The sequence below is a fragment of the Archocentrus centrarchus genome, chromosome 22, assembly GCF_007364275.1.
Source record: "Archocentrus centrarchus isolate MPI-CPG fArcCen1 chromosome 22, fArcCen1, whole genome shotgun sequence".
In the NCBI taxonomy this organism is placed as follows: Eukaryota; Metazoa; Chordata; class Actinopteri; order Cichliformes; family Cichlidae; genus Archocentrus; species Archocentrus centrarchus.
In genome coordinates this window covers 3,457,633-3,476,794 of record NC_044367.1, presented here as the reverse complement: position 1 = coordinate 3,476,794, position 19,162 = coordinate 3,457,633, and the positions used below count along the sequence as shown (strand labels likewise).

The following is a 19,162-nucleotide window of genomic DNA, read 5'->3' as shown; positions in this document are numbered from 1 at the left end:
CTGAGAGCTAGGGCGATTAGAGACATACCCTCTCCCAGGTCGCAAAGGAAAGCGCCTGTTTTGACATTGTCTTTTTTGTAAATAAACTTTATGTTATACATTAAGACTGTCGGCGAAGGATTTCTTCAACCACATCATGAAACTACAATTTTGGCATCGTGAACTACACAGGTTTTTCTAACCATTAATGTTTTGCCTGCAAACCTGCTGTATTTGTCAGTGTTAAGAAGGTTTTGTCTGATGGCTACAATTCATTTTTAGGGACCTTTAGCTAACAGGGTTAGCATTAATATTTAAGAATGTATCCTTTATTTTATTAATTGATTGACTGATTTTTAGTATACATTCTGTCCAGTCTGGTTTTAGTGAGCTCACAAAGCATCAGGCTGCCAATGTCAGTCAAAGATACTAATGGGAAAAATGTGTTTTTGTTATAACTTAAAGTCAAAAATTTGTTGTATTCTTTGTTAATATTTTATATGTTACCCTTTCCTGTAAAACCTTGCAGTCAAATAGTATGTGTAACATTACTGCCACGTACTAACTGTTGGTTCCAGTTGTGATGTGTGCTGTTTTCAGTACTTTCTTTTTTGTATACTTCTCTCAGGGCTTCAGACCTTTTATAACCCTGCTGAAAATGTTACAAGTGCAGAGAGGATGGATTGTGGTGCTCAGATCCCCCACAGACAGCTTGAAAGGCTGACCAAAACACTGGCACAAAAGTGGAGCTACAAAATACCCCTGATTGTTGTGTTCTTCTTATGTGTTAGCAGCAGATTTACGATGGTTTGTGGGTATTCTTTTACTACAGCTAGAAGACTGGCACGGCTAACAAAGACTATGAAAGGAGACCAAGAGGCAGGAATATATTCACTAAGTAACACAGAAACAGTGCAGTCTCTGAGATTGGCTGGCAGGAAAGGAGGAGGAGGAGGAGGAGGAGGAGGAGGAGGTTTGATTTAGGAAAAACATTCTTCCATTTTGTCAAATTGCTGATGAGTTAAAGACTTGCTTAATCTCTGTAGGCATTATTGTTCTATAAATCTAATCTTGTGTTTGTCATGTCCCAATTATTTTAATGCTGTTGCTTCATTGATTTGGGTCTCGGTTGAAAATCTTTTGCTCAGGAAAGTTCCTAAGTGAGTGACCCAGTGGGATCTGTGAGTCAGCCATGACAAAAGCCAATCAGAACTCATGATGTGAAGGAAAAGTACTTCAGGGGTTTCTTTATTACGGTCTTTTGCATAGCGCACCACGTGAAGGATGATGAAGGTGTCCCACCATTCTCAGTGATGCACATTCGATAACGGTCCATTGTATTTTCCATCCTGTGCCATAATTTGCCAGTGACCTTTAAACGTTCAACAGCGTGAAGCAGTTTGTGTTTATGCTCTACAGATAAAGATTTTGAGCCATGTTGAAGTGGGTCTATAATGCTGCTCTAAGTTTTCATGTCATATGAACGCTGTCAAACTCGTGGATGCTCATTTTAAATATACTCAGTGTTTCAGATAATGAGGTCAGTGTGTATACAAATCGAGCAAACTGCTCTAAATGCTCGACTTTTCTCTACTCGTGACTCAAAGAGCAGAAATCCATAACATGGGAATCTCAGCTCTGGCTGAGAGCACAGCAGCTCGACCCACCTGCTGTTCAACCCCTCTGTTCACAAGAGCAGCCAATCTGAAGAAAGCTGGAATAATAATAATGTCCTGTGGATGAACTGCAAGACTGCACCAAGGTATAAGTCAAATATGGAATATGTGGTTCCTGATTTTTATCTTGTCTGTACCTATTTGCTGTTGTGTGAATTTAAAAATGAATTATTCTTATTATAAATTTTGAGCAACCAACAGAGGATCCATTTATTTAAGTTTAGCAGGTTCCCTGTTCATGTTTAGACCAGAATAACCTGGAACATGTTTCCCCATCAGTATCACACTCAGAAACACTGAACTGTTATCAGCAGTTTACCACTCTGACAGAAACATCAAAGCACTTGTGATCAGCAAGAACAAATTTTTTGGGGGGGAGGGACAAAGTTTGGAGGGAAAGTGTCTTAAAAATTAGTAACCAAAGAGAGAATGCCTGTTGTGGAACACCTTTATATGTGCTCCACCTGCAGGTGGAGTTTCCTGTTCCCACGCTTCAGCCTTCACACTTATCAGACTCATCATCTCCCTGCTAGAGCATCCAGTGTCTGCCGGATTGTCGTCTAATGCAGAGCAATAATGAGCTTCCTTCGTGGCACTAGTGCTTCCTCGAGTCCACATGCTGCTGTGGCCTTTCAAGGCGATGACGCTTTGATGATGTGCTGACTGGATGATGAACGTCTTTCTAATCAGCAAAATAAGTAAGAGTTTGAGGGCTCGCCTCCAAACATAAAGCCAAGAGAACACAAACACAAAACAAGACCTCTTTTTTTGTGTTAAGCTACATATGATGATGCCCACATGAATGTCCACAAGAAACAGTGTTACAACACAGACATGATAGACCAAACAAATTTCTTTTTTGTGCTAAGTTTATATTACAGTCAACCCAAAGGAAGCACTGTTAGTCCTCAGGAGAGCTACCAACACAAAATGATCCATGGTGATAGAAGCAAGACATGACTCAGAGCTCCTCTTCTCTATCAGTCTCTGCTTCCTGGACCCTTCTGCTTGTTCTGATTCCTCTGGGGAAATCTATTTTCCATGCAAACACAGCGGGGATGTCCATAAATAGCACAGCTAACAAAGCAGTGGAGATTTCCTTGTTGCATATCCGGCGTGTAAATCTCACTGAGACCCACTATTTAAGCTGCTGTGATTGGGCCGGATTTCAGCATTTCTGTCTTTGCATGTTTTGTTTATTCCCATAAACCTTCATAAAACTAGACTAAACAAGGCTGCTTCCTTTTCACAGCAAATTAAAAGAATTGTTTCCTGTGTTTGTCGTCCGATCTTCCGTTTATCATTTTTTATCATTAGCTGTTTATTGCTAGCTTGGGACCTTTGCAGATGTTCCTTCACGTTGTTGTTGCCCCGAAAACAATTCTGTTGTGTTTCAGGAGGTTTGTGTGTGTGTGCGTGTGTGAGCTTTTTTAATATTTGCTTGTGCTTTCTTAAGTTGCAGTGTGTTTGACCTTTCAAGGCCACCATAGTTTGGGGCCCTTTTAAACGTCTCATATTTAAATGAATTCAGTGGCTGAAATAATTAAACCTGCTTGTTATGCTTGTTATGGAAGGAGGAACTAGACCCCGGAAACATATTATACAACTCACATGCAATAAATACACATAAATATGCAATCGGCTGGTTTAGTTCCCTTTCTCAGTTTCATGCATTTTTTTATCAGTTGGTGTGACAAAGTAGAATATGATTGCATAATAAAAGAGGGCGTATGAGAAAACAGCCACTTAACAAAATTGACTTTTAAACTTCACTTTGAGCTATTAAATCTACTTTACGTGCCTGCACACATCAGGTTTCACAATGTTTCTGTCCCCACTGAATTTAATCTAAATCATAAAATACTTTCCTTCCCAGAAAACGATTTCCCAATTTCCCACAATGCTGGGAGCACAAATGTGTAATACAGCGCACATTTAATAAGCTTTGTGAACGGCTTACTTCATGTGGCAACTATTTTGCAGGGAGTTAGAGATAAAATATTCTTCGCAAAGTTGTGTTTTTGGATTAAACCTTTTTTAAGGAGTAAGGAAATATTTGAATGGCTCATGAATCTCTGCTCTGACCCTGCAGCTACGCGTCTGGGAAAGAACTTGTCTCCAAGTGAGACACAATACAGGAAAAATCTCTGACTTAAAGGACTCAGCTGACGGAAAGTTTCTGTTCTAAGTATCACTGAGATACTGAGATAGTGCACTGAGACTGAAAGAATGGGTAAAATTCTTATTTTGCATTGTGCGCTGAGCTGAAGAACTAATTTCACACTCTTCTATTTCAGTGATACCTCCTGACATGAGGTTGGCTTTTCATGGAGAATGAGATTTAATAGATGAGCTCTCTGAATTTTGTTCCTTTTTGTGTAACTTGGAGAGTGATATTAACTAGTCTATTTCAAAGCTGAGTAACACCGAGGACGCATTTGGATGATTCATTGCACGTCTTTGGCAAACAGAGAGGGGGTGCCTTTAAAAATCCCCCCAGCAAATTGTCCAGGAATGTATTAAGTGTGTTGACACTGAAGGTGTGACCCCTGGAACTTTACAAGTACAATAGCTGCAAACTGGTGCCAGTGGGTGATAACAACCGCTTATTTCTTTAGATTTTGGCAGGAAAACATGAAACTGTTGTATAAATGGACCCAAATGCAGGACGCGTCAGACTGAACTGAACTCGAAGGAGCTTTAGTGCTGAAACGTCTTGCAGTGTTTCAACACAAAATACAAAATCTAAGGAAAGTCATTAGTCCATAATGCAAAACCCTTGGAGAACAAAAAGGGAAACACAGATGGAAGGCACACAAAGGTTTAAGGGGAACACAAACAATGACACGACAAAGGACGGGTGAAAATGTAGGCAGTAAACACACACACACACACACACACACACAAACACGAGGTAACGAGACGGGGAAGGGGAAACAGCTGGGAAGGACAGGTGGACTGAATGACACTAAGGAGACAGGGGAAATTGAACACAACACACAGAGAACCGGAGACTGTCAAAATAAAACAGGAAGAGACCAAACATGACGCAAACACAAACTTGACAAAATAGAGGGAACACAACTAAATACAGAGCATAAGAAACAAGGGACGGTGACAAAGAGGGACAAAACAGACACTGGAGCACAGAGACGTGGGAAAGACAAGAAGAACAAAAGGAAACAGAAATGAAATACAATAACTAAAACTATAACACTCTGAGGAAGCAAACTTAGAAACACAGCAGAAATGCAAAACACAAAACACTGGGCAGCAATTTATAGAAATGTGCGCATACAGTATGTGAGGCAAACCCAGGGTTTGTTCAGTTTTAACAAGGTTGAAAGTCAATATTCAGTATGACCGCCTTTATTCTTCAGCGCAGCCTGAACTCTTTCTGGTAATTTCTTTAAGCCGTCTTCAGGAACAGTTCTCCAGGCTTCCTGAAGGACGTTCAAAGCTCTTCTTTGGATGTTGGCTGCTTTTTGCTCTGTTCTCTGTCAAAATGATTCCACACTGCTTCATTAATGTTTAGGCTCTGTGGAGGCCAATCCACGACTGTTGGTGTTCCACTGTGTGTTTTTCTATCCAGGTACGCTTTTAGTGCATTGGAAATGTGTTTGGGATCACTGTGATACTGAAAAATTAAGCTGTTACCAATCAGATGCTTTCCAAATGGTATTACATGGCACACTGGATTCACCACTCCACCAGTTCTTGTGTAATTTGACAGTGCTCAGGCTTTTCTTCCTGCTTAAGATTGGCTTCTACCACTGAGTCCATTTCTGATGAGGCTTCAGTGAACAGTAAATAGATCAACTGATGCATCTCTCAGGTCCTGTGTCAGGTCTTCGCTGGATTTTTTCCTCTTTCTTAAGGACATGACTTTGAGATATAGTTTATCAACTGTAATGAGTTTTTTTAGGGACACACTGCACAGCACATGATATGCCAAGTTATCAGGTAGCAGCTCTTTGGGAATCATCTCATTGGTGCAAAAATGCTATTTTATGCCTGTCAGACTGTGTAATCTTTGACATTTTTCACAAATTCAACTAAAGAAATGTGTTATGTTTTTGTAACAGGCTGCTAGAAACAAAGTGCCTAAAGATACAATTTAAAATTTGCTAAGTTGTCTGTTATATATAGACACAACACTGGTTCATCCCTTGAGTTAAGCCCAATTGAGACCACAAAATCAGGCTCAGTGGAATCAAAATATAAAGAAATGAGGGATGGCTCCAGACTTTTCACAGCACTGTATATTATGGTAAAGTGTAAAATCAACATTACATAAGAGGTTGGAATCATATTTTTATTTTTTACAGCAGAACTGTGTTGTAAATAAAACTATACAGTAACTGGAAAAATACAGGTGATCTTAAAGGTAATTAGTGCAGAAACTGGTTAACATTCATCATACACCAACACTGCAAAGACCATAAGTCTTATATGCATATGCTTTTTATATAGTTCTATACATATGCACTGTGGTCTCCACATACACACTTAAATTAAACACAGTTTAGTTTAGATCACTTAGTTTACACTATAATTACATTTAACACATAAATATAAACATAAAGAGCTCATATGACTGAACAGGCTCAACAAGAAGCTAAATTGTTTCATAAGTCCACATTACAATCAGCTGAAGCTGCCCTTCAGAATGGGTCATTTACACTTGTAACCCTTAAAACTGTTATATTCTTTTGAAAATCAGAAGTGAATGAAACATTTTTAAAATTTATGTCAGCACTCTTAATAATAATTAACCCCATCAGTAGAAATACATCTCTTTTTAACCCCCCTTTCAGCTTTTTCAACAGTGAACTTACAAGTACCCCTCAAATCATCTTTGCTTTACTAAACACAAGTTTGTCCACAGTCTGAGGTACTTTGATTTTCCTCTGAGCATTAATTCCATCCATCCATCCATCCATCCATCCTCCGCTTATCCAATTCAGGGTTGCGGGGTGCTGGAGCCTATCCCACCTGCCACTGGGCAAGAGGCAGGGTGCACCCTGGATAGGCCACAACAAATATTAGTGCAAAATACAAAAAGTTTTGGACAGACCACCAATCCCTGGGTACTTCACAGGTGACATACTTTATTGCACGATTTTTTTTTTTTCTTCGTGGCAAATACAGCCCTCTGTGGTGTTACGCCTGCAGTGTTTTCCTAGTTGTCTGGCATCATGAAGCTGAAGCAGGAGAAAGGCAAGTTGGACAGGCAGTTTGAGTTGACCGTGACCTGCATTTTACTGAATAAGTCTCGGTTTCTGTCACTGCTGGAAGTGTTCATTTCCTTCTTCAGTATCGTGAGTCGTTGGAGGATCAGCTGGTGTTCGTGGCCCCTCATGAGCCCCCTGAAGTACAGAACAGCAACCAGGTGCTTCTTACTGCAGGTGGACAACATAATAGATATGCTTATTAACTCACTATTTATTTTTTATTCCATTTGATTTCCAGTTTACCAGAAAAAAACACCAAATAGCACAACATTTTTTGTACGCTGTTGAGTAGTTGACAGTATTAAGTGTGCTCTTCTGAGCCACAGCAGTCCTGCAAGTACACGTACTCATCTGAATACATCAGAAAAAACACTGCTGATAAATAAAAGTAGTGTTGAAACTAGTAGAAAAGTCTTATTTTCCTTCATTGGTGAAGACAGTTTATTGTTTTGAGTAAAACACTGGTGGAAGAAACCTGAGCTTACAGGATGGTTACTTTGAGAGCAAAAGAGCTAAGAATCTAGTTTTTTCAAGAGGTGCACCTCATGAGAAACATCCACCTGAGTCATATCATGCTGTAATTCGATCTAAAAATCACCGCATAGCAAAAAAAATCTATCTAATATGAATCATGAATGATGGATATTGATGGAAAATTGCTGTGGTAACTTTTCTATTGCTTTTGTTGTTAGTATTTGACAGTCTGGTGCAATGATTATAAATCTCTTCACTCACAGAGTTTTGCATTTAAAATGCTATTTAAATCTCTGGATTTACTCCAACTGTATCTGCTGTGGTTTTTAACTATTTTAGTTTCTTACTGTGGTTTTATGAGTCTCTTCATCTCCAGACATACAAGCGTGACAGTACAAACCAAGACTATAGTTTCAGGGATCATTTCTTTAGGTCCTGACTCTTGTTTGAATCCTTTGTTTTCTTGTCCACAGATGATGTCTGTTCAGTTTGAACTGACACACCGATGAGAGAAACATCTAATTATCTTACTAAATGTCCACCTTTATGGTATCTCCAGAGGCTCCTGTAATGATGAGCAGAACTAGTGAAAATGAGATTACAGATGTTTTGCTTTAGCAGATTTGACAAAAGAGTGAAAGCATGCACGCTGCGAGGAGTCTAAATGAGTTGCATTAAGTGAAAAAAAAATAAATCTACGTCAGTTAGCAGTGAGGGGTCTTTTAAGGTCTCCCACGCACGTCTTCTCAGATTCCAACTTTGTGAGATGTTACATAAAATCTCCCAGCTCATTGTGCCAAAGCAGTGCAGTTTTTAGAGCCCATTCCTCAGCTATTCATGGCCAACGGCCTGCTTTCTGTGTTTCATGCCTGCTCTTTGTTAAAGAAGTTGCAATCAGGCATCATAAACAAAAACATCTGTCAGCTGTGCAGAGATTTTTGTGGTTTCCAGTTGTTTGCCATGTTGTGGGAGGAATGTGCAATTTTCTGGTGGGAACTGAGAAAACTAAACTATAAAATGCAGTTGAAACAGAGAGCGAAGTAGACCCAAGAACTGTCAGATCATGAAGAATGAAACATTGCAACTCCTTATGATTTCCAACAGTTATACTCAACTTCACAAGAGAAGTCTAACTAGCAAAGGCAGCTGCAAATGGCCCACTCAGATCATGATTCCTGAACAGTTGACAGCTGGACAGCAGAAGAAAAAACAAGCTCTTCTTCACTAGACACGAAACAGCTTAACTTCTCATTATGAAGCGCAAAACCAATTTCCTGATCTCTGAAACGTCTTCTGTTGCTTTGCGTGTTTCTCAGAGTCCTCTGCTTAGACCAGGGGTGGGCAAACTACGGCCCGGGGGCCGTATGCGGCCCGTTAAGCTTTTTAATCCGGCCCCCCGAATTTGAATCAATTATAATGGTAAACCTTGTTAATGTTTTACTCTCCCTGCAATTGTGGCGTTTATCGCTAGATGGGATACTCTGACACACTGACCTTTGTTGAGGTGCGCTCTTACGCTGCATTCAAGTGGTGTCGGAAGACCCGTCTTGCCGAGTTGTTTTTCCCAGTAGGAAAGTGATTTTTACGATCATTCCGACACCGCATGAACGCATCATTATTCAGCGTTTTCCCTCTTTGACAGCTCAACACTTCTGCAATGATGAGCGGAGCTAAAAAAGAAAAGTGGACAGAGAATGTCGAGTGTTTAATAAGGAGTGGACAACTAAATATTTTTTTACCGAACACAGATCTACTGCTGTATGCCTGATATGCAAAGAGACTGTGGCGGTTTTTAAAGAGTTTAACATCAGCCGTCACTTTACCACAAAACATGCTAACTATGCTAGCAAGCAGTCAGAGAAAGAACGGGAAGCTACTGCTCAGAGGTTGATAGCTAATTTACAAGCTCAACAACGTATTTTTCATCGTCAAAGTGCCATCCAAGAGTCAAGTACCAAGGCCAGTTTTATGCTATCATTCAAATTAGCAAAGGCCAGCAAGCCTCTGTCTGACGGGGAGTTTTTAAAGGAATGTATGGTGGAGGCAGCAGGTGTCTTGTGTCCAGAGGCCAAAGACAAGTTTGAAAAAATCAGTCTATCACGCAAGACAGTGACTCGCCGTGTGGAACTGATAGACGAAGAGCTAACTAGCAACTTAAAAAAAACGGCGGAGTCATTCACGTTTTATTCATTAGCTCTGGATGAAAGCAACGATGTAAATGACACTGCTCAGCTCCTCATTTTTATCCGAGGAATTAACAATACTTTTGAAATAACAGAGGATTTTTTGACAATGGAGTCTCTGAAAGGAAAAACACGGGGGGAGGACTTGAATAACCGGGTGTCTGCTGTCATTGAAAATACGAAGCTGTCTTGGAGTAAACTTATCAACGTCACCACAGATGGATCTCCAAATTTAACAGGGAAAAATGTTGGCCTGCTGAGAAGAATCCAGGATAAAGTGAAAGAAGGAAATCCTGACCAGGATGTTATTTTCCTTCACTGCATCATCCACCAGGAATCTCTATGTAAATCTGTATTACAGCTGAATCATGTTGTGAATCCTATCGTAAAACTTGTCAACTTTATACGTGCAAGGGGACTTCAGCACCGTCAGTTCATCGCGTTCTTGGAGGAAACTGATGCAGAGCACCATGACCTACTTTATCACTCCCGTGTCCGCTGGTTAAGCTTGGGAAAAGTGCTTCAACGAGTGTGGGACCTCAAAGAGGAGATCGGTGCATTTTTGGAGCTACTGGGGAAGGCCGACGAATTTCCTGAGCTGAGCAACAAGAACTGGCTTTGTGACTTTGCGTTTGCTGTGGATATATTTTCACACATGAATGAGCTGAACGTGAACATACAGGGGAAGGATCGGTTTGTGCATGACCTGTACACAAGCGTGAAAGCCTTCAAAGCCAAACTGGCTTTATTTTCCAAGCAAATCCTAAATGAGTCATTCACTCATTTCCCCACACTAGCTACACTGAAAGAGGAGGCTGGCGCAAAAGTTAAGAAATACAGCGAGACACTGGATGCGCTCCACAAAGAATTCTGCCGTCGCTTTGTTGATTTTGAGAAAATTAACAAGTCACTTCAGTTGGTGGCCTGTCCCCTGTCACAAGACCCCGAAACAGCACCAGAAGAGATGCAGCTGGAACTGATAGACCTTCAGGCTAATGCTGTCTTGAAAGAGAAGTTCAACTCTCTTAAACTGAATGACTTTTATGCGTCACTTAATGAAGCGGTGTTTCCAAACCTCCGGAGGACAGCACAGAAGATTCTGGCGTTGTTCGGCTCGACCTATGTGTGTGAACAGACGTTCAGCGTCATGAACTTCAACAAAGCCAGCCACAGATCCAATTTGACTGACCAACACCTCAGATCCATCCTGAGAATCGCCACAACAAAACTGACTCCAGACTTTGATGCGCTTGTTAAAAAGGGACACCAACAACACTGTTCCCACTGAAATCAAAAGTAAGTTTCTCTGCTCTTAAACATGCATTTACGTGTTACATGTCATTTCTGTTAAGGTGTGCTCATAAGTGGTGTGCAGGTGCACTGCCTTCTCAATATAAACAATGCACACCAGATATATTTAACATGGCCACATACTGGCATGTTGTCACTGTTTCGATCTGCATGTCCAACCATTTTTGAAATGTTGAGGAGGAGAGTGATGATAATATCCTGAAGGATATCAAAACTTTAAATGCTTCAAAATGGTAACTGTTAGTATTTTTTTTTTTAAACTGTATTTTGTTAATGGAATTTTCAGTGTTTTAAGAGTCATTTCAATAAAGAAATACTGTGGGACTTGGAAGAGATATTTTGTTGTATTGCTTTTGTTAATTTTCTATTAAAATTAAAGCACGTTTTCTACATATCCCATGTTATTCTTTCTCTTATGAGGTGAATTACTAAAACACTCCATCCATCTGCTCCTGGTCCGGCCCTTCTGTCAAATTTTAGAACCCTCTGTGGCCCATGAGTCAAAAAGTTTGCCCACCCCTGGCTTAGACACAAGCATGCATTTGTTTCAAAAGCACATGCCACATTTTAATCAAAGATTAGTTCTCTCTGTTTCCTCAAACGACCTCGCACCCATGTCACACAATTTTCATCAGTCAAAAATAATGTAAAGCAGGCATCCGGGTGGCTTAGTGGTGAAGCTGGCTTGTTGTTACAGAAAATAGCCATAAGGGAATTAGTCTCTGATTGTGCTGTGATTAGAGGAGGTGTGTATTTCTGATCATAAACAGTCCACAGTGAGCACCTTAGAAAGACTGACTCGAGGCCAAACTTTCACTGAGCATTTCATCAGTTGCTGATTTCTTTCTAAAGACTTTGGTTTCTTTCTTCACAATGGAAAGTCACAGTTTTACCTTCAGAGCAGAAAAGTGATGTGATTACTGAGTGGATGTTGTCTCATCATTAAAAAAAAAAAAGGTTTTTATCTCAAAGCGTGTGCATTTAGCGGGTTGGCAGTTGAGTTGTTTTTGCTATTTAAATTTAGTGCAAACTGTATACAAATTCCCATGAAGAAAAAAAAAAGGACCTCAGTGAGGAATCACCAACGCTTGTGGATTTCATCATCGTTGTCAATAAATCCTTTTGTTTATTTTGATCATCTTATCCCCTCACATGTCTGCAGTTTGTGCCGCTCAGCTGTTCATGACAGATAACACGAGAGGAAAGCTCATTATCATGTGATGGCTGTTTGGACAAGTTATGCGTCATAAATGTCAGAGGGGTTTATATAAATATTGAAGACAGCTACCTAAACATTGCTCTGTGCTGTGGGTCAGTCACTGACACCCACTTCACTGCTTCCTTCTCCTGGTGATGCTCATCTAAGTCTGTCTAAGTTCAGTTGACATCTAAAACAGGGGATTCCTATCCAGCTTCAATCTGCTCACTTCTCTGTTTCAAACCCACAGCATCTTCTTTTGTGTTTCCACAATCACAAAGGAGAAGCTCTGACGCTTTATATCTTCATTTTGGATTTTTTTCTTGGTCTATTCTTTTTGTATTTTTAGTGTCAGAATCACTCACTTTCAACACAAACATATTGCTCTTCTCTGGTTTTCTCCCTGCATGTTCCACTTCTATAAAACATTCGGGGTTTCCTGTCCTTGGTGAACAGGAAACCCCTATAGCACGCATACTGCTTAACCTTAGTTGATCCTGAACTGCAGTGCAGAAACTGCTACTCAAAACACCTACCAGAAAGACTGTCAGTGCTGGTTTTATCTGGTGTTTGCACAGTAATTATCAAATCTGATCTCTTGGTCGACGTCACCCTCACACCTGGCTGTACTTCAGCTCTCTTCTAAAGCATTTTGAGAGCCTGGCTGAGTGTGAATATGTTTAATATATCAGCTCATTTCATATTTTTTCTCCCACATTAGACACAGATGTGTGAAGAGCATTTTACATGACGTGCAGCATCAACATGTTAGCACATATAGAAAACGAGTGTGTGACTGCAGTAGTAGCCAGCTGTCAGCTATGATTTCATTTAATTAAACTAAATCAAAGTGTCTTTAAGTTTCCTAAAGTCCTGATTCTAATCATTTTTGGTGAGCCTCCTTTTTTTCAGTTGCCACCAGCAAAGTCAGAGTTTCACACAAAATATCGCAATGACTATTTGACAAATTGCCCCAGAATTTTATCAAGACATTCATGATCCCTGTGGTATTTGAACTGTGGCTGAACTGTAATCCCTCTGATGATCCATTCACATTAGTTATGCCTCATTCATGAATTCAGAAAAACCCCTTTATTTAATGCACTGAGTAATGACCAAACAGCAGCCAAACTAATGAGCCTCTCATCAAACCCAGCTCTTGTTTTTCACACTGATTAGTAAGTTTCAGCGTTCTGACATTAAATTAAGGTGAAGGAGAAGAAGCATTGTGCTGAATCTGCTGCTTTTATTCATGAATTTCCTTTAGATGCAAGGTTGATGATTTTTTTTTTTTTTTATGTAGAAAACGTCCTAAAAAGAGCACATGTGGCAAATGAAAAGATTGTGGACTCGTTCAGCAGGGGCTAAAGTGGGCCAGAACAATCAGAATGGCGTTCTGGCACCTTCAGTTAATGAGCAAATAAATCTCAGAGGCAGATTAATGCATAATACTGTTGAATGAATACATTTTTAATGCGCTGCAGCCTGGAGTTGCTTCCAGCTGATGGGACAGAGATACTTGCTCAGTAATAAGAAAATAATGACATCCCACAGTCCGCTTACACCTTCAACAGATCCTTTTTTTTGCTCCTCATCCTATGATGCGTTCATTGTGCAGATGTTGATAAAGTTGCAGTGTGGTATTTCAGCATCTATCTAGTGCCACAGAGGAGGATCCCACTTTAAACCTGTCTATTAGCTACACACAAAATCTGTAGAAAGCTAAACCAGTCCAGAGTACGTGTACCTTACCTCTCACCTAGTGAAAGATGGGATCCTACAGACTAAGAGAGAGTAGAAGTGTTTATTTTGGAGAATCGCCATGTTGCAATCAGCAGAAATGTTTACCTGAAATCTGGGTAATGATTTATTAAAGGCTGCAGATGGTTCTTGATGTCTGTTTTGTTCTTCTGTCCAATGATGTTGCTCAAGTCATCTCCTACAGGGTTTAGCCACTCATTAGTCGACTTCTAAAAAAGAGAAAAAGAAAATATGAAAACATGAGCTGCTGCTTACCTTTAACATGCTTTGAATTTTAAATTAATAAACTACATGACTGCACAAATAAAGAGACTACAGAGCAGAGAGTTTTCTGACATGGTGCACCTCGCCAAGAATGGGAATGCTGGGCTGACCAACCACATGGCATTAAAGGCAAATACTCCACTTGTACAGGTAACTTACATTTACCAAAGATCAGGTCAGCATTTTGCATTTTTTAAGCAAATGAGGATGCGTCTTAACTTTAGTGAAAATAAAAGGAGCTTTAGCATCACCTAAACAAACATTTTATTTATCATATCATATCATATCATATCATATCATATCAAATAATAAGAAACTTTCCACTGCCTAAATCATGACATGTGCTTTGAAATGAATGCCAACAGATATTATTTTCTATTTTTCTATTTTCTAGTTATGTGCAGGCCACGCAAAGATGTTGCATTTCATGTTGGTAGGGAAGTGGTGACTTTATTACCATGTCCTCAAATAGGTCTCTGAGTTTATTCCACTGCTGACGGATCTTGGTCGCCGCCTTCTCGTGTTTCCGGTTTTTGCACGAGTAATTACTCTTCATCAGCTGACCGATGTATTCAATCGCCACATGACAGTGCAATTTGCTCGCAAATTCCTGTCTCCAGGTAACACAGTCGCAAACACACACACACACACACACAGAAACAAGAAGTTAGGTGGCAGAATAACAGGATGGATGCAAAAAAGTGAAGTGCTAACGTAACATGAGAGCCAAGGTTCAGTTCCCTGAACTGACACCTCCTCATCCACCTATTCATGCTTTCCTGTTAGGATTTATGCTTTCCCGGTTTTTTTTCTGCAGTCGCAGCATCCGTGGAAAAACAATGGGACTCCCAAATTTATTCAATGGAACTTCTGCCACAGGCAGTCTAAAATAAACAGGATTTCCTCTACCGGCCTCCAAGGTGGTTAGATCAAAATCAGCATGGAAATAATATATTTCAGCTGATATTCTGCATCTTTTGTGTTTGTTAAATCACTAATGAACCTACAAATACAACTATAGCAAACTTTTATTGAGGATAATTTGTTGAAGCTCCCAGCTTGATGGTAATTGTCTAATCAGACTTGAAGAAATGCCAGTAAATGTTTGACCTTAGCTTGTCCGTTTCTTTCTTACTTCTCTTTGGCAGTCTTTATTCACTGTGCCTTTCCTGTACTGTAAAGTAAAAAGACTTGGCTGATAAATTTTTTAAAGTGTGTTGGTAAAAGGTGGACTCCCCCCGCTGGCTTTTCTCCAGGTCTGCACCTTGGCGTGTGGCGGCATCATCAGACCGCAGTGCTGGGAAAGCTGCTCTGTCCGTTTGTAGAGGTGATCAAAATCATCATTGTTAGTGAGCCATTTCCTCGTCATCATTCTCCTCAGGTACGGCTGTCAAAATGCCACAAAAATATAGCCGTTAACTACACGCTGGATTTATTCATGGTAGAATAGAAAAAAAAAAAAATAGCCAAAATTCTGCATGTGTTCATGTCTGAAAATACTAAAACAAATCCATAATAGTTAACATTTTTGGTTTTCTTCTTTTTTTTAAGTTTAATTTTTCATGTCATCATTTTACCATTTATATAGTGGCAGTTTCAGCTGTTTCAGCAAATCCCACAGTCATAATGGCAATAATATTCAGGTGCAGCTTCTTACTGCATTTTTTATTAGGCAGATTTTTAAAAAAATTTGATTTCCATTCACTGTTATGGGTCTATTATTCCTTCAGTAATGTGTTCAACAAGACCCATGACCGATGGGGACATACTCTCGTAATTAATGAAAATATAAAATAAATGTAATATATATCAGCAATATTGCTGAGCAGTAGGTATGCTTTAATATTGCTCAATGATGAGTCATAGTCTGTACTATTTATGGCCATGAGTCATCCCTGACCAACATGTTAGACAATGCTCAGCCAATCAGAAGTTGGCATTACAGGTTAATCAATAAGGCTGCAGCCAAGGTCAGCTGCTAAACATGGGGAACTGCAGCTTTCTCATTTCAGTCTGTAATGGTCAAGCAGGTATAGCCGATCGCGCAGCACAATATGATCACATGAGTAGGCTGAGCCAATCAGGCATGAGAACGAGGCTCATCTTCTTGTGGTTTCAGAGTTTATAGACTAGAAAGGAAAAGCTCACAGACAAATGGACTATATGACAACAATATCCTCCCACTTTACATTGCATGGGAGGATAAGAACTTAAATTTAATTATTTGCCCTCTACAAGTAAGATACTGTTGCATTGTAACTGATAATTGTTGTTGCTTGGAATTGTTGCAGGTAAAACCTCAAGGTCGAGTTAGGTCCATCTGGTGATTTTGATCCTGGTTCTTGTCGACAGTCATTGTTATAACCACAGTTTAAATGTCCCACATTTTCTGCTAAAAGCATCTCAACCTCTGGGATTTAAAATTGAAGCCACTGCCAAAAACTGCATTTCCACTAAAGGCCACATGAGTGGGGCTGAAAAAGTGAAAAATCCTCAAAGGCTAAAACACCCAACTTCACAACAAAAATAAACTAGTTTTCAGCCTGGTGCAAAAGAAATAAATACATAAATAGAAAACAACCCTTACAAACACAATTGGTCAATTTAACTAATTTATCCCTCCTTGTGGCCATTAATTAACTGATAACCCACCCATTTACAGTATATTAATGCTTAAATTTATGCATTTGTGTACCTGCTTGACTGACAGATGGGTGATGTCTCATTTTATTCTGCATTTGTTTGTATTAAAAAAATCAAAAATAATCAGTAGTTTTTCCTTTGAGTGCCTTTAACCTAAATTTTTATACCATCTAGTATCACAGTTATGAATTATGGGCACACCTTACTAACTAGCTAGCACTAACTACCTGGAAAGTCAAAACTTCAAAAGGATATCCCAGAAACCAGTAGGTGGCGTCTTAGTTGCTTCTGTTTTGCTCCTGTATTTGATCCTCTGTGATTTTTTTAACTGTCTTTCCTCAAAGCATCTCAGTTAGGTTTTTGACTATTACATCAAGAAAGGAGCATCCTCTTTTCAGTTCCCGTTTTAGAAACCACGGCAGAAAATGTTTGCACCCTGCAAAGAAATGAAAACTGGAACTGCGCTTTCACCATCACTCTACAGGATATGATTTACTAGACTACCATACCTTGACATCCTCTTTAAATTGGTCCTCCAGGCCTCGCATAAGCCAGTGAATGAGCTGCTCTGCCTCTGCTTCAAAGCCTTTCACCCCACCTGCACAGGTTTTTTTGTACTCCTCCATGAATTTCCTGCAGGAGAAAACATAGGACAGCAAAAAAACTCCATCAGGCTGTATAGTGATTTCTGTGATATTCATTTAAATAATTTGCATGTTTGTGTGACCCAGTAACTGCATCTATTCAGACTGTGAGAGGAAACTGGAGTACCCGGAGAAAACTCACGCAAACACGCTACGTGCCAATGTATCCTTGGGCAAGATACTTAACCCCAAGTTGCTCTCCGACCGTTCCGTCGGAGTATGAATGTGTGTGAATGTTAGTTAATTAAAAGCTCTTAGCTTAGTAAAAACATGGAAGTGCTTGTATGAATGGGAGTGCATGGGTAAATGTAAAAAAAAATGTGTTGTATAAGCGCTTTGAGTGCTTTGACTGAGTAGAAAAGCGCTATATAAGAACTAGTCCATTTACCATTCATCTTGTGTTTGGGTTGGGTAGGGCACAAGACTAACTTGGTAAATGGACTAGTTCTTATATAGCGCTTTTCTACTCAATCAGAGCACTCAAAGCGCTTATACAACCTGTTTTGCATTCACCCATGCACTCCCATTCATACAAGCACTTCCATCATTAATTAAGCTAAGTGCTTTTTTAATTAACTAGCATTCACACACATTCATACTCCGACAGAACGGTCGGAGAGCAACTTAGGGTTAAGTATCTTGCCCAAGGATACATTGGCATGTAGCCTGGAGTAGCCAGGATTCGAACCACTGACCTTCCGATCAGTAGGTGACCTGCTCTACCTACTGAGCTACAGATCTTTCATGGTTAGATTTAATGAAAGATCAGGTTTCAATTTGCCATCATCATTACAATGATAGTAATAATATAAAAGCCCAGTGAGTTTTTATATGATCTCCTGTTTTTTTCTGCCATTCACCCCAACCTCCACTCTCTGCAGACTGCATAACTATGTCACCAGAGTCCTTTCTTGGCTCCCACCCTCTAAAGAGTGTCACGATGACACATACTGGGTTGTAATAAGCTGTTCTCAAATAACCTATGGGGATGCAGAAGGACCCATAGGAGATCCATCTCAGCATGAACCCTATGTTTGGATATGCACCTGCAAAAGAGCATTTAAAGAAGTTAAAACTATCTCAAACAAGATTTTGAATGATATTTCCATCACTGTCATTCACTGTTTGTTTGTTTGTTTGTTTGTTTTTTTGTGGAGTTTTCAAATAGCTATCTCCAGAACTTCCTGCAGAAAATTCAATACAATGGAAGTTAATTTTTTACACCTTTACTGACGGCAGAGACTCAGCATGCTTTCCCTTAATGTGTCCCAGTTTCCTCGCATATTCCTAGACTTCCTTGTGTTTTCTTTGGCACTGCTTTATACAGACAGAAAAATGTTGGTGAAGCCAATCAAGCTATGAAGCTGGAAAGCTGAAGGGTTTTCCTAGTTTAAACATAACAAAAGGCCTGATGGGATTTCCCAGGCAGCCTTCAGCATCATATCTATTCCACTTCCCAGCCCTTCCATGTGCATATATGGACAGATGTAGGCAGGGAGAGCAGAAGAATGAGCCCAGCACAGACCAGAGTGGGCATCAACAAGATACATGACATTCATTAAGTCACACAAAGGTCAGCTAAGCAAAACCAAAAACCAAAACTGGGCATGAAATACATTTAGTTAACTGAAATAAAAATAAAAACTAGCATTTTTTTTTTTAAAGAAAATGAACTGAAACAATATTGTGTAGTTACAAAATTAAACTAAACTAAAAATCTAGAGACTAAGTCTGGCATTTTAGTGAAATTTGTCAGCATAAATAGGCTGAACAGATTTGCTGCTGTTTGTGGTGA

General features: G+C 39.7%; 1 protein-coding gene across 1 annotated transcript in view; it reads right to left on the bottom strand.

Annotated features, from left to right (window-relative positions):
• Positions 1-6,053: 6,053 nt before the first annotated feature.
• Positions 6,054-19,162, bottom strand: part of exoc3l4 (exocyst complex component 3-like 4) — a 28,822-nt gene continuing 15,713 nt past the window's right edge. Inside the window, exons 10-14 of the mRNA XM_030718474.1 lie at positions 17,233-17,356; positions 15,345-15,467; positions 14,538-14,690; positions 13,904-14,025; positions 6,054-7,057 (exon numbers count right to left, since the gene is read on the bottom strand). Of these exons, the coding sequence (XP_030574334.1) occupies positions 6,838-7,057; positions 13,904-14,025; positions 14,538-14,690; positions 15,345-15,467; positions 17,233-17,356 (742 nt within the window). The 3' untranslated portion in view covers positions 6,054-6,837. The remainder of the gene's footprint in view (positions 7,058-13,903; positions 14,026-14,537; positions 14,691-15,344; positions 15,468-17,232; positions 17,357-19,162) is intronic.